We start from the raw sequence: 15,308 nt of genomic DNA, 5'->3' as shown, positions 1-15,308 counted from the left end.
ATTCTCATTAATTATATGAGGATGTATTAGGCTGACAGCTTTCCTTTAATGCATCATTAATTTTTGTTTACAGATAAAACATGAGAAGAAAAAGAAAGAAGAAGGAAAAAGGGCTCATGAAGATGAAGATGTCGTTAAAGCCTTGCTGTTTAATGCCTTTGAAAGGCATCAGTAGTACAACTTAAAGGACCTTATTTGCATTACAAAACAACCAGTGGTAAGAATTGTTTATGAAATCCAGGATGTACAGCACCCAGGGTGGGTGGAACTCCTTATAATGGCCAGTATGGAGAGGCTCCCTTCAAATGGGGCATCTTTTTCAGGTGTCAGGTATATGAAGGGGTAGAGATTTCACTTCCTGAAGTGCATGAAAGGGTGGGGAAATTTGTCATTTTGATCGGTGAAAAAGGCCCAAAAGAGCTAACCAATGCATTTTATGGCTTTGAAAAAGTTGAGAACACTTTCTGGTGTTGTCATTCATTCATATTTGAAAGCAGTGCATTGATAGCAGTTAAAAGGGCTGCAAAGTTCTAAACTAGGCGTGAGAAAGTGGACCATTTGTCAATAGAAGGTATACAAAAGGGGACTTTTCTGTCAAAAATGGTATGTAAAGGGGTAAAAGGTTGGACTGGGGGTGGACCCTCCCTGTATAAAACTTTGTTGAGTACCCTGTGGGGCATGTACAAGTTTTCTAAGATTTACTTGTTGACCAAGAGCAGAGGTTGGTCGCCTCAGTCACCGGTTATCACTAAAGCACAGCTCTGTATGTGCAATGTTCAATGTTTAGAACCCAGTTAGATACCTCACCTTAGGAGTCCATAACTTTCACAATTTTTTTTCGTGGAACTTTTTGAAAAGGGCACATAAATCTTCAAGGTATTTTCTTACAAAAAGATCGCGTTTATTAACCTCCTTGAAATACGGTTGCACTAAGTAACCCCTGGAAGGAAGTCACACCATATTGATAATAACCAGCACTAAAATAAGAGCTTCTTAATTAATAATGGTAATTGAACTGAGTGGAGTGCAATTTGGTCTGAAATCATACGCGTGATTTCAAAATCGAACGAGCGCGCAGCGCGAGTTTGATTTGAAATCACAAGTATGATTTCAGACCAAAATTGCACGACACGAAGGTCAATTACCACTTTATTACATCCATTTTGAAATCGCAGAATTTAGTCAGTACTAATATTTTATTGGTCGAGTAGCCGGTTTGTTAAAAAGCCGAAACAAAAAGGCTTTTACATCTCACTTTGTATTCGAAACAGAAATGATGCGATATAGAACAAAAATGGTGCGATTTAAAACAGAAATGATGCGATTTAGAACATGAATGACGCGATTTGGAACAGATGTGATTTAGAGCTAAAAATGGTGCGATTTAGGAATAAATCACACTGCTGAGAGCCAATCAGATTGCACGGATAGCCAGTGATTTCAAAGTGGATGTAATAAAGAATTTAACTGTGCCTGACTTTAGAAGTATGCAGCTATTCTGTTCAATTTATTAATCATGTGAAATCACCAGTTCTGTGATTTAACCTGGCCTGACTTTTTCATACCTCTTTTATAAGGTGGGTTTTTTAATTTTATTTTTTTGTTTGTTTCACATAGTAGAAGAACTGATTCCAATGTCAACAAAGAGTGTCTCAGTCATGAAGCCACAAACCAGGGACAACATGTGGAGAATAACACATTACTTTAAGAGCAGAATAAACCTACACAGGCAATAACAATTCAAGTGTATCCCAACAGCCAAGCTATTTCCTTGGTAACGACTAGCATTCTTTCTGCTGATGTGACTTCCTTTCCAACTCAAGTTCCTACATTTTTAACAGAGGGTGATGCTGAAGCAAGTGAAACACACTATCAAGTTGTTACAACAAGCTCAATGCTAAATCATGGAGATGGTAGTACTTCAGCTCTGGATGTGCTTATCTCCTCAGCAGATCTCACCAGAAATGTGATTTTGACAGATCAGCAACAGGTGTTGCTGAGTGGAATGCTGGTACCAGGAGTGACAGGAAACCAGGCGATTCACATCAACATGACGCGTGATGGAAGTAGTGGCATGGAGGTGGATGAAACATCACAAGATGAACAGGTATTTGAACTCTGTCCAGCAGCCTGCAAAGAAAGACGTGTCCGATTGCCCGGGGCTAGTGGATTTTGATATTGGGTTAGTGAATTCTGTTTTTAACTTGCCCGATGGGCGAGTGATGTTTTTTGAGAAATTCAAATAACAGTAGAACTGTGAAATCAATTCTGCTAGTGAAAAAGTTTTTGGGGCTAGTTGAAATGACATCTGGGCTAGTAAATGCTAGCTTTAGCTTGCCCTAATGGCAAGCTGTAAAAATGATTTTCTTTGCACACGGTCCAGTCATAAGTAGGTCGAATACAATTTTCCAGATGCATACAGCCAAGAATCTTTAAGACAGTAAACGATGTCTCTGCAACATAAGGGTTGTCAGTTAGTACGCTGTATCTCAAAGGCATGCGTAATTTTCAACTAATCCAACTAATTATTCATGAACAGTAGCTGAATGAGTTAACCATGTTAACCAATTTAATACGCCATCTTGGGGTGGGTATGCTTGTCCCTAGTTTGATTTTCAAAACCAGTCGTTTCATGCATTGAGGAGGAAGCTATGTCCCTGTTGGCATTGTACAATTTATTATTGTTTTTGCGCTTAAATTGTCTTCATCACTGTTGTTATTTCAACCCATCATTGTGTTGTTTGTCGCCATTTCATTTGCCTCATGTCGCCATTTCAAAGGCATGCTGTTTGTCGAAATTTTACCCGGGAAGGGCCTCCTTAGTATTTTCTTCATTGTAACTCATAAACAAGGTTCTCTGCAGACAAAATCAGACACAGTCTTGTACATGCAGTATGGTGCAGTATTGCACAGTCACTAATGAAAGATAGTAATATTATTGTGGTAATTTGCATCAACAGGAGGATGAGGAACAGTGTAGTGATGGCAAACGTCATGTGTGCCCACACCCTGACTGTAATGTAGTGTGTTCCAAAGCATCTAAATTGAAGCTTCATGTGCTAGTGCATACAGGGGAAAGACCCTTCAAGGTATCTAAGAAATTTAAAAAAAAATTAAAAAGTCTTCTATTGTGAGTTTTTATTAAAATTTTCATTTGTGAGAGTCAATGAAATAACTTAGGAAAATGCTTCTGAAGACCTTTCATGTGAATTGTCTCAAAGTTCAGTAATGAATACACACACTGTATGTATTTTGTTATACAACAGCTTCCCCCTGAATGGTTGTATCAAACCATATGGTTTTGTCATTGTTATTGTCTTTTTCATCAAAGCACAAATAATTAAGCAGTTAACCATAGTTAGCAACTGCATCACTAAAATGGAGGTTGGGTGCCTGGAGTATCCAAGGGCAGGGGATCCACTATTGGCAGCCAGCCCCTAGATTGAAATAATACCCCCTTGACTGACACAACAGCTCAACTCAGCCATTAGCCTCCACGTGACATGAAAGGAACAGGCACCCGTCATACTGAAAAGATCAGTGGAGAAAAACAAACAAAGCCTAGGGGGAGGGGGGAGGGGAAGAAAATGGCGGACAGAACCTAGCACAAAGGAAAACTGGACATGCCAAAGAATCACATGATCAATGTAGCCAGCTACTGGGCATGCGCCTGTCAAAGACAGCTGATCTCAGGCACTTAAGGCGCTCTTAGTTGTTAAATCCTTTAAATTGCATTTAAATGCATGATAAGCACTGACTAGTTCCTTGGAATTAAGTGACCTGCACCCTGACTTGAAGTCAAGCCATCTTTCTAGCATCAGAAAACAGTACAGCTGGAAAGAACTGCCCTGGAAAGAATGGGAGCTTTTTTGAATGGTGACATATTTTAATAGTCAAAGATCCAGCCCTTGGGGAAAGCTCGGGAGCGTATGTGCCACTGGATGGGGTCGCATTTTCACGACTGGATTGACTATTATGGGGTTGGATTTTCATAAGAGTTACTAGAATGGGGTCACACGTTTTCAGGATTTTGAGGGTCACAAAATTCAGTTATGTAGGGATTTAAAATAGAAAGAAAGGGTGACCAAGTTAAAAGGCTTTATAAGGAAGATGCATTATTAAACAGAAAGTGACGAAAATGGGATTGCTAAAATTACTTTTTTCCCAAAGTGACTATAAAAAAAAGATGGGTCTATAATATGACCACACAATAGACTGTAATGGGGTAGGGGTTCTAAGAGGCCAGAGGAACATACTCAGCAAAAATTAGCCCAAGTAACCCCCCCCCCCAGGGGGGAAAGGTGGAGAGGGGGGCTGCACTCATCAAGACCACGTGATGAGTGGGAGGGCAGTCTCCCTTTTTTCTCCACCCTGTGGGCCTCGTCATGTTGAACATATACACAATGTAAGCGGGGTTGGGTCCTCTCCTAGATCTGCCACCACTTCATAGGATTTCGCCTGCAAAATCAAAGGTTCAAGCCATGTTGCAGATCATAACGAATGGTCACCCAGTTGGATTTCGTCGTCAGATTAATGCCTTTTTTATTAATTTCAATGTCCTCAAGAAGGGTGTGAATGGGCCTTCACAACATCATACAAATTGAAGAGGCACGTTCGAGGCCACACTAGAGAGAAGCCATTTCTGGTAGGTTTTTTACACAGTCTTATTCGGGTTTAACAGGCATGCCATGTTCAATTTTCAAGTACTAAGGGTAACTGTACATACTTGACCTCTGCTTCTGCTGTTGTGGACAGATAGGTGGGAACCAAGGAAAAGAAGGGACGGATTTAGTCTAGGCAAAGCCCAGCCTGTGTCAGGCTCTCAGATAGTTGGAATGTTGCAAAAATATAACAAGCCATGCAAAAATATGACGTGCGTGATCTGAAGGAAGCGGGTAGTGGCCCTCTCTTTCCCCAACCCCTACGCAATTTTTACTGCTGCAAAACCTCACATATTTACTCTCTTGGAGCCTGGAACAGGCTTGCTGAAGCCTGAGGAGTCAAGGGAGTTGATTATCTTTTAAAAGTCTGGATTTGATGTTGCAAATTGGATGACTGGTGGACTTTTTTATTTAACAGTGCACCCATGAAGGATGTGGCAAGTGTTTCACCACCGCTTACAACTTAAAGACACATGTCAGAGCCCACTACAGAACAGACACCCACATGTGCAGGTACGAAGGCTGGGACAAGACATTTCCTACAGCACACAAGCTAAAAGTTCACGAAAGAAGATATCAAACAGGGAACAAGCCATATAAATGCGAAATGGAGGGGTGCGGTAAGGTTTTCTCCGCCAATGGGACCTTAACAGCCCACATGAAGATTCACAGTGGCAAGAGACCACATGCATGTCCTGTAGATGGATGTGAGAAAAGGTTTACAAAGGCATCGAAGTTAAAGCTGCATTTGAGGTCACATACGGGTGAAAGGCCATTTCACTGTGAAGTACAGGTATAACTATCATATGTTTACAGTCAAACCTCTCTCTACCATATGTCTCCCTTCACCGCAGTGTATAAATGAGTGCTGACTGCACACTGGTGGACTAGCTTTCTATCCAGTAGGGAGTGGTAATACCCCTATTATACTTGCCAAGTGTCACGCCTGCAGATCGAAAACGTGGATCTCACGCCTACTCTCACCTGTGTTCCGATTTGTCATGCCTGGTGGAAAAGTTTGAGCCATTACAGCATTAACTGACACATTTGAAAAATATATTAATTATTTAAACAAACCAGAACCAAAGAGAGAAAAGAGAAGTCTATGTGGATGACTTTCTAGTAGGACATTCTCCGAATTCTCTTTTTTTAGTAGGGAAGTCAGTGTTCCTTTGTGTTCCCATGTTCGTGTTCAGTCTTCAGAACGTCTTCAGACATCTTCGGATATTATCGGACCCTACGAAAAATCTTGGCACTCTTGAGATAAAAAATGTTACGCCTATAAACGTAAAAAAGTTGGCAGGTATACCCTATGTTCTTCCGTTATACACTCTGGCCTTATAGGCCTCTTTGGTTCAAGGTGCCCTTTAACCCTTTAAGTCCCAATATCCACATACAAATTCTCCAAAATGGTCTTCATACATTTCCTTAGAGAATGAGTTAAGAGAATTTGGTAAAAGATCAAGGCATTTTCTCTTTGGTGATCATTTTATTAATTCTCATAACCTAATCTCTTAACAATGTATGGATAGTGTTAGGAGAATATTGATGTTGGACACCATTGGCACTTAAAGGGTTAACCATTTTTATCCTACATGTATTTTGATACCCTTCTCCCCTAAATGTCTCTCTTTCCTGTCTAACAGTGATTGTTGAGAGATTTGATTCATTTCACAGTGTCTTTTTTGTTCAGGGATGTGGCTGGTCTTTCACAAGTGCTTATAAACTTAAGCGGCATATGCGGAAACACACCGGAGAAAGATCATTTATGTGCCTCCATGAAGGCTGCCTTAAATCATTCACAAGATCAAGTCATTTAAAGACCCACATGCTTGTCCATACAGGAGAAAAACCTTATGTTTGCCCTGTGGACGGTAAGGTTGTTTTCCCAAATGAAATTTATTATGCATCCCTTTTTTTGTTAATTATCACTTAAAAAAAGATGTGCAAAAACCTTCTCTTGGAAATTGAATGGGACACAATTCTCTCCTCAAGCACTGGAGACAAAATTTTAATTTTTATTAAGTCGTTCATAGCCATGTAATGTACTCTGAGAATCACAATGATTTTTTTGCCAGAGACTGAAATTCAAGTCTTACAAAATTTGATTTTCCCATTCTTGCGAATTTGAGGTGCCCACCAAAACTGGATAGCTTTTGGACTGTTCATGATCCCCTATTTTTCCACAAAAATAGTTGTTATTGAGCACTTATATCATTACAGGTGGCTAGCTTGGTCTCATGTAGCGAGGGGGTGGGTGTCAGAATTTATAGTAGTATGAGGGAGGGAGGTGAGAAAAATAAAAATATTTTATTATGTTATTAGTAAAATTTATTAAATATTGTTCTCGCCTCTTCCCAACCATCCCCTGCTCCCAAAGTAAATTTGAAATGGTACATTTGAAAGTTGATCCTGACAATCGTACAGAAAAAAGGGCTCTGTGAACAGTCTGGATAGATAGCAAGGGATTATTCACATGATACCAAAATGACTTTCATTCTGGAACGAGTTCACCCCATCTTAAGATAATTTTGCTGTATTTTTTTACGCGATGCCAAAACAACCTTTTGGTTCCCATACAAGTCATTCCGGTTTTCAATCCGAGTGAATGAAATTCTTGTTCTGGTATGAAATTTCATTCTGGTATCATGTAAACTGAAAACCAACTTCAATTCTGGATTGTAAACTGTGTAAATCACAAATTGTGTAGTCTGGGGTAAGTGGCACATGCGTATCTGATGTGGTGCAAAAACCATGCAAGCAAGAATAAGCCAAACCAGTGAATTTTATGATGTGAATGCACTACGAACTTCATTCTGGAATGAAAGTCATTCCTGAATGAAAGTCATTCTGGTATCATATAAACAGCCCCTAAGACAGAGAAGTTTAATGTGCCTGTTTATGTTTTTTTTAAGGGTGCAACAAGGCATTTACTGCAGGAAGTAGTCTTAATGTACACATGTGTAAACACACTGGTGAGAAACCATTCAAGTGTGATATTGATGGTTGTGCAAAGACCTACACCACTGCTGCTAACTTAAGGGCTCATCAGAAGCGACATGGAATGAAAGCCGTGGTGGGTAAGAACTTATACATGAAGTTGTGCCAATAAAGTTAATACTCTCGCCTGTAAAGAATGAAATCAACATTTACTATTCATATGGATAAAAAGAGATTTTGAAGCATGGGCAAGTTAGGGTACTTTTGGTGCTTACCTTTTGATAGAAAAACTTGAATTGGTTAGGTTGCCCAGTACATGATGATATACACTTTCCCTGCTGCCTGCAGAAATACCCTTTTCTTTTACGCTTTGAACTCAACAAAGGCATGAATAAAAAGCTTAAAGGAAAATGTAAAACAAATGGTAAGCGATATTCCATGTGGCAGCTGTAACCACATGACATCCCTTAAGTTTGTTATTGTTCTGTCTTTATCTCCTACCTTTCCTCCTTGCTCTAAATGTCCTTTATTATACTGTGGTTACTTTTTCTACCTTCCTTTTTTTCCCTACAGTTGATTTCAATGATGCTTCCCAAGGTGACATGCCTGTAGAGCTTAGTGTAGTTAGCTGCGGGAGCAATGCTAGTGAAACAGAACCCGAAGTCATGTACACCACCATCAGTTCTTTCCACCCAAGCAATTTTAACCTTGATGATGCTGCACGTCTTTCAGCAGTTGGTATTCATATACCCCCTTCATTGCAGCCAAACACATTGTGTGCCCTGGTAACTTCCACAGGCAACCCACTTGTGTCTCCTTCGACTGAACTTGCATTGGAAACAGAAAAGAAACAGTCAGAAGATGGAGAAATGAAGGAAGCAAGTATATCAGGAATTCAAGTGCCAATCTCAGTTCAACAACAGCAATTTGTTACCGAGGACCTAGAAAATAATACAAAACTTGATGTAACAGAGTTCGTCGTGAGAAGTACTAGCGATGACACAATTTCACCTGCCGCCCAGGTAAGGACAGAGGTGGTTGTAGTGGACGGAACCAAGCTCTCTGGAAACTTTGATTTGTGTATAACCAGCATGATGAGTCATATAACAAGTGAAGCAGGACAAGATGGAACTGGAGGACACGCTGCTGTTAAAAGTGTTGTGTCATCAAGTCGGTCTCGTAAAAGATCCAAAACTCTTGACTTTCGAGATGTTCACCCTGAGAATCAGTTTGCGCCGCCTGCTGTTATATTTCAGGTTTGTTTGTAAGTTTCGTATGTTAAGCCATTGGCCCCTGAACCGCCCGTGTGTACCCGAGTTCCTTCTACAGGTTGTAACGTCATCAGGACAACTTTGTCATCTCACTTGTGCAGGGTGAAGAGATCTTCAAACCATATCAGAATGAGCAAGATCCAGTCAAGGAGGCCGGAGAAAAGGGCAAAAAAAACACGTAACGTTAACCCGAAAATTCCTCTTGTTCCACTACCCACCGACCTTTCCTTTCATCTAATCGCAAGATTCTAAATGCTTTCCTAAATTAAAAGCTTTTCCCACCAAAATGAAGCCTTCTAAAATGCCCAGTAAAAGAAAAAAAAGTGGAGGAAGAAAAGCAGAAGAAGAGTGGAGGAGATAAATTTTGCTTTCTGCGCATACCTGAGCTTCAAAAGCTATTCTCTTGCATCTGGATCCTTGGCTTCTTGACGTAAGACATTTCATAAACCTTCATTTTGAGCTCCTGAGGTTACATAATTATTATGCAAAAAAAAAGCGATTGTAATTTGACATCTGTTGGTTTGCAGGATGAAGTCAAGTCCTCAGACACTGAAAATGAGGCTGAAGTCTTAGTAGCTCAAATCCAGCAGTCCCCTGAGGGAACTGCCACGGTTCATATTCCCAGGGATTCGTTTCAAATCAATTTACCCCACGGACCAGTAACTGATTCAACAACAGCTCATGTACCGGAAGTGGAACATGTGGATGTCAATACAAGTGGTAACCATGGTAACACCATTGAGATTCCTTTAGAATCTAGTTCAACACTACCCGATGCGTCTGCGCAAAGTGAAGTTATGGAAAAAGGAGGCTTATCTCCATATATGGACAATCAAAGCTCTTCAGAGCAAGACGAAGGGAAGGGAGACACTTATCCAGAAAGCACAATTAATTTACGAGACCTCCGATAATATATACATAATTCATAGCAACAACAATTGTATTTTGTAGATAATTTTTCTTTCTAGCTCGATTTGATAATTTATTTAGTAGCCTTATTTAAAGAGGTTAATTGTCGAAATTAGAAATAGCGTTGGAAAACGTCAAAAGGTCATCACAAAGAATCGATTATCGACAATCAAATCGTATCCACTGTCTTTACAGGGCGTAGCTGAAAAGACGAGACGCTGGTCACCACGTAGCCTGCATAACAGGCGTTACTTTTTTTCTGGTTTTTTAGGCGAGCGAAGGCAAGCGCTAAACGAGCAGGGAGCGCCGGACGCGCGCTACGGAGGCGCTCCTTGCTTTTTTTGCCCTTGTCTTCGCTCACCTGAAAACCGCGAAAAAATAACGCCTGTTATGTAGGCTGGCAATCGCTTGGACAAAAAATATATGTATTAGAAATAGTTTTTCATTGACTCTGAAAATTGACTGATGTCAGTCACAGAAAGTATAAGATCAAGTGCCGGTATGCGGAATAATGATAATATTAAGTATCAAGTATTTCCTCACGTTATTGACAAATTTCTGAGTCAGATCTTTTTTTATGAAACAAAAAAATTAGAATTACCTGCAAATGACCAAATAGCTTTTTCGCGACGTTTCACCTTATCATACGGCTTAGAGCACTTGAGTCAGTGATATAATTTTGATGGAGAAAAACAAAGACTGTAACTATAAATAGACCTAATGAAGAGAGAACTGATAATCAGCCCTTAACACCTGTTCTTAGATCCATCTACCAACATGGTGGCACTTTTTAGAGCTCCAGCTTTCCTGATCTGTCAATGCTGTGAGCTCTAGATGATCATATCTTTATAATGGGAAACTGTTAGAGATTAAAGTTGTGGATGAAGAAGACACATCTTAGCTAAGCCGCGTCTTATCTCAAGCGAAATGTGCAGTTTATACGGGACAGTTTCTGGGGTGTCATGTACCTATATAGCATAAATACCGGAATATTCCTCCCCCCTCCTGTGCCTGAATTGCTTATTCTTTATTATGAACACTTGATTCACATTATTAGGTATTAATCAGCCTGCTTGTAGGCACAAAAAGGGGAGGGGAGGGAGGAAAAAAAGAGAAACGGGAGAGGGTCCCAGTTCCTTTGAAGGGTGGTCTCCCGATCGAGCAAAATCAAGCGAAGTTATAAACGAAAATGAAATGACCAGCTTGGGGGAAGGGTTTGTACCATCCGGGCCTGATGCATGTGATCTTTAAATCTGCTCCACTATTCCTGTGACTCCAGTAACTAATAACCCCATGCTATCATGAATTACCTCCTCAATATTGTGTTTTTCGCGGCATTTTTGTTGAACGCGGGCTTTTTATGTGTCAGTGTGATAGAAGTGATTTTTTTTTGAACTGGCAATTTTAATCAAAAGTTTTCCTCAACTTGCTGCGCTTTTCGAATAAATGATTATTTTTGTCTACCTAAAAGTTCTTAAAGTTTGTATTCTCGCTTTTTCGCAATTTTAACTTTAGTCGTGACGAGTGGGTGCAAGACAGGCTATTGTAGTCTTCGCATATTCATTAGTTTTGTCAAACTGATAGTGGTGATCAACATCACTGAGCAATCAAATGTTAGGAGTCAAAATGGTTCTTGTGCTAGCAATTCTTTAACACTAGTTTTCCTTAACTTTCTTCGCTTTTATTGTCTACCGAGAAGTTTGGAAAGTTTGTATGTTTCTTTCCCGGTACTTTTAAATTTATTCAGAGGCTAGCTTGTGGTAATCAACACCGCAATAGGCCTTTTTCGAAAATACCATAATACCCTTTGTTATGCCTCCAAAATTTTGCATTAGCATTGTTTTCAATTTCTCTTGGGGCGAAATGCTAATTGTCTACTCATTCATTAGCCAGTTTTGTCATCGATTTGTCAAGTTTTAATCAAGTCAGCCTTTTTTTCTGAATGCGTCTAATTCAAGCGTTAGTCTAATTGTTCATTGATGAACTGATAACTGTTTTTCTCAATGTATTTTCAAGTCCCATGCTTATCCACTAGTACTGTTTACAACGTTATGTAATTGAGCGAGCTGAGTCGGCAAACTTTTCTCTTTGAATGTGACCAATCTATGCTCTGATTGCCCATTGTTGAACATAGAGTGCGTGCTTTTCTCACATACAGTTTCAAGAAAAGATTTATCAAAAACATTTCTCACGCTGGTTTGAATTTTAATCGAGCGACCGTATAAATGGTGACACCAATTTCAAGTTGATTTAACTGTGTTTATCAAGCCACAAACCTCCGTACCTTGCCTGCCGTACAGTGAAGACCAAACTCAGCTAGTCGATCTTTGGTCTGGAATGAAAGTCAAGAATCTCTTTTGCCTCCTCGAAAACGGCAGGTTTGTTCTTAGTTGAACTTTAACTTTCCTCTGTGCGTTATTGTCGCCCGAAGTTACCTGTGAAAATGCATGGTCCCTTTGTTATGTTGGCTTGATAAATGTTGAACTGGAGGGACAAATATGTAGTAAAGGTTTTTTATAGTGTAGTCAACAAGATACGCGAGTTGCGTATGTTAGGGTCAAATAGCCTTATTTTGTTGATGTCTATGTAGTTCGAATTTTTTGCTTTAATTAAAGAAGTGTTCACTTCTGTGGCTACACATATAAAATAAACGTCAAACGTTGGACAGTTTTTTATTACTCTGACTAAGACTATATGCTTTTATATTTGATTAACCGCGACCTTATTAATAAATAAACGATTTGAATTTAAATTATGCTTTTATGCCGCACAAACTGGATGCAAACAAACCAACTGTTGGCCTTACTTTGGCAATTTTAACGTAGAGTGCTTAGCTTGCATCGGGAGAGACATACAATGCTTCCCGGGACGGTTCAGGCTGACATAAGATAATAGTCGGCAGAGAGGCAACACAGGTGTGAATAAAACTGAAGGTAACAAGAAACCAGTTAAACAAGAAAATAAGGTTAATTCCGAGTGCAATCCTTAGACGTTTGTACCGTGATATTTACAACAACAAATAACACTTTCCATTTTTTAACAGGTTCTACCCGACCATAAGGAAAAGCAGAACAATTTGCCTTGCAAGAAAGTCTTCAAAATAACAATAAACGTACTGCCACGGTCCTTAACAAGGATATGCAGCCAACTCATTTGTGTGTCTGTCAATTATTCAGTATATACCAAACCTATATGGTAAGTTTAATTTTTCACAACACAGTCAGTAAGTCCGGTCTTCATGCAATTTTCCATTGTTTTGAACAGGTTGTTAAATTTCAAGAGCAGGTCGTTGAGGTGGAACAGAAGATCATTATTAGAAATAATAAACTACTGTTTCAATTCAGTGACCATAACAATAACCTGCTCTTCAAAAACTATGGAAAAGTACCCGCTCGGTCATTATTTTTAATAAGGTCTCGAGGCTCATCGATTAAGCTATATTTCTGTTGATGTTGCATCTTTTTTCACAGAAACTTCGAAGTGAGGTTTTTGGCCTCTAAAAATTCTGGTTTGGTATATACACCAAGAAAACTGCATGTTGTATTTAGTTATAAAATAAAACTCTTAAGGCCCGAAAGAGAGAAAACATCACAATCTAAAAGAAGTTTACGCTTTTAAATTTAGTAAAGAAAGTTCGGTTTCGTAAACAAAACGAAACCTTACTCACAGCTAAATTTCTCATCGTAAACCAACTATCAAATATACACACAAAAAAGCACTTAACTCAAAAAAGGTAAGTAAAAAGGTAAGTTTATTTATATTGTTTTTTTTTCTTAGCCCTGGGGACTAAGTGCTCCGCCCAAGGGGGGAGAGCCCTGGGGACTAAGTGCTCCGCCCAAGGGGGGAGAGCCCTGGGGACTAAGTGCTCCGCCCAAGGGGGGAGAGCCCTGGGGACTAAGTGCTCCGCCCAAGGGGGGAGAGCCCTGGGGACTAAGTGCTCCGCCCAAGGGGGGAGAGCCCTGGGGACTAAGTGCTCCGCCCAAGGGGGGAGAGCCCTGGGGACTAAGTGCTCCGCCCAAGGGGGGAGAGCCCTGGGGACTAAGTGCTCCGCCCAAGGGGGGAGAGCCCTGGGGACTAAGTGCTCCGCCCAAGGGGGGAGAGCCCTGGGGACTAAGTGCTCCGCCCAAGGGGGGAGAGCCCTGGGGACTAAGTGCTCCGCCCAAGGGGGGAGAGCCCTGGGGACTAAGTGCTCCGCCCAAGGGGGGAGAGCCCTGGGGACTAAGTGCTCCGCCCAAGGGGGGAGAGCCCTGGGGACTAAGTGCTCCGCCCAAGGGGGGAGAGCCCTGGGGACTAAGTGCTCCGCCCAAGGGGGGAGAGCCCTGGGGACTAAGTGCTCCGCCCAAGGGGGGAGAGCCCTGGGGACTAAGTGCTCCGCCCAAGGGGGGAGAGCCCTGGGGACTAAGTGCTCCGCCCAAGGGGGGAGAGCCCTGGGGACTAAGTGCTCCGCCCAAGGGGGGAGAGCCCTGGGGACTAAGTGCTCCGCCCAAGGGGGGAGAGCCCTGGGGACTAAGTGCTCCGCCCAAGGGGGGAGAGCCCTGGGGACTAAGTGCTCCGCCCAAGGGGGGAGAGCCCTGGGGACTAAGTGCTCCGCCCAAGGGGGGAGAGCCCTGGGGACTAAGTGCTCCGCCCAAGGGGGGAGAGCCCTGGGGACTAAGTGCTCCGCCCAAGGGGGGAGAGCCCTGGGGACTAAGTGCTCCGCCCAAGGGGGGAGAGCCCTGGGGACTAAGTGCTCCGCCCAAGGGGGGAGAGCCCTGGGGACTAAGTGCTCCGCCCAAGGGGGGAGAGCCCTGGGGACTAAGTGCTCCGCCCAAGGGGGGAGAGCCCTGGGGACTAAGTGCTCCGCCCAAGGGGGGAGAGCCCTGGGGACTAAGTGCTCCGCCCAAGGGGGGAGAGCCCTGGGGACTAAGTGCTCCGCCCAAGGGGGGAGAGCCCTGGGGACTAAGTGCTCCGCCCAAGGGGGGAGAGCCCTGGGGACTAAGTGCTCCGCCCAAGGGGGGAGAGCCCTGGGGACTAAGTGCTCCGCCCAAGGGGGGAGAGCCCTGGGGACTAAGTGCTCCGCCCAAGGGGGGAGAGCCCTGGGGACTAAGTGCTCCGCCCAAGGGGGGAGAGCCCTGGGGACTAAGTGCTCCGCCCAAGGGGGGAGAGCCCTGGGGACTAAGTGCTCCGCCCAAGGGGGGAGAGCCCTGGGGACTAAGTGCTCCGCCCAAGGGGGGAGAGCCCTGGGGACTAAGTGCTCCGCCCAAGGGGGGAGAGCCCTGGGGACTAAGTGCTCCGCCCAAGGGGGGAGAGCCCTGGGGACTAAGTGCTCCGCCCAAGGGGGGAGAGCCCTGGGGACTAAGTGCTCCGCCCAAGGGGGGAGAGCCCTGGGGACTAAGTGCTCCGCCCAAGGGGGGAGAGCCCTGGGGACTAAGTGCTCCGCCCAAGGGGGGAGAGCCCTGGGGACTAAGTGCTCCGCCCAAGGGGGGAGAGCCCTGGGGACTAAGTGCTCCGCCCAAGGGGGGAGAGCCCTGGGGACTAAGTGCTCCGC

At 42.8% G+C, this 15,308-nt stretch overlaps 2 protein-coding genes across 2 annotated transcripts in view; both read left to right on the top strand.

Annotated features, from left to right (window-relative positions):
• LOC140950646 (general transcription factor IIF subunit 2-like) overlaps positions 1–1,756 on the top strand; it is a 30,400-nt gene extending 28,644 nt beyond the window's left edge. Inside the window, exons 7-8 of the mRNA XM_073399888.1 lie at positions 74–217; positions 1,618–1,756. Coding sequence (XP_073255989.1) covers positions 74–175 — 102 coding nt within the window. The 3' untranslated portion in view covers positions 176–217; positions 1,618–1,756. The remainder of the gene's footprint in view (positions 1–73; positions 218–1,617) is intronic.
• A 132-nt stretch (positions 1,757–1,888) lies between these two features.
• On the top strand, positions 1,889–10,681 carry LOC140950645 (uncharacterized). The gene is made up of 7 exons (XM_073399887.1): positions 1,889–2,107; positions 2,961–3,089; positions 5,080–5,454; positions 6,355–6,535; positions 7,577–7,741; positions 8,175–8,857; positions 9,400–10,681. Exons 1-7 carry the CDS (start codon positions 1,895–1,897, stop codon positions 9,781–9,783), a joined length of 2,130 nt encoding a protein of 709 aa, XP_073255988.1. The 5' UTR covers positions 1,889–1,894; the 3' UTR covers positions 9,784–10,681.
• Positions 10,682–15,308: the final 4,627 nt, after the last annotated feature.

The sequence above is a fragment of the Porites lutea genome, chromosome 10, assembly GCF_958299795.1.
Source record: "Porites lutea chromosome 10, jaPorLute2.1, whole genome shotgun sequence".
Lineage (NCBI taxonomy): Eukaryota > Metazoa > Cnidaria > Anthozoa > Scleractinia > Poritidae > Porites > Porites lutea.
The sequence above is the reverse complement of the archived record's forward strand: the minus strand, read 5'-3'. Positions and strand labels throughout refer to the sequence as shown.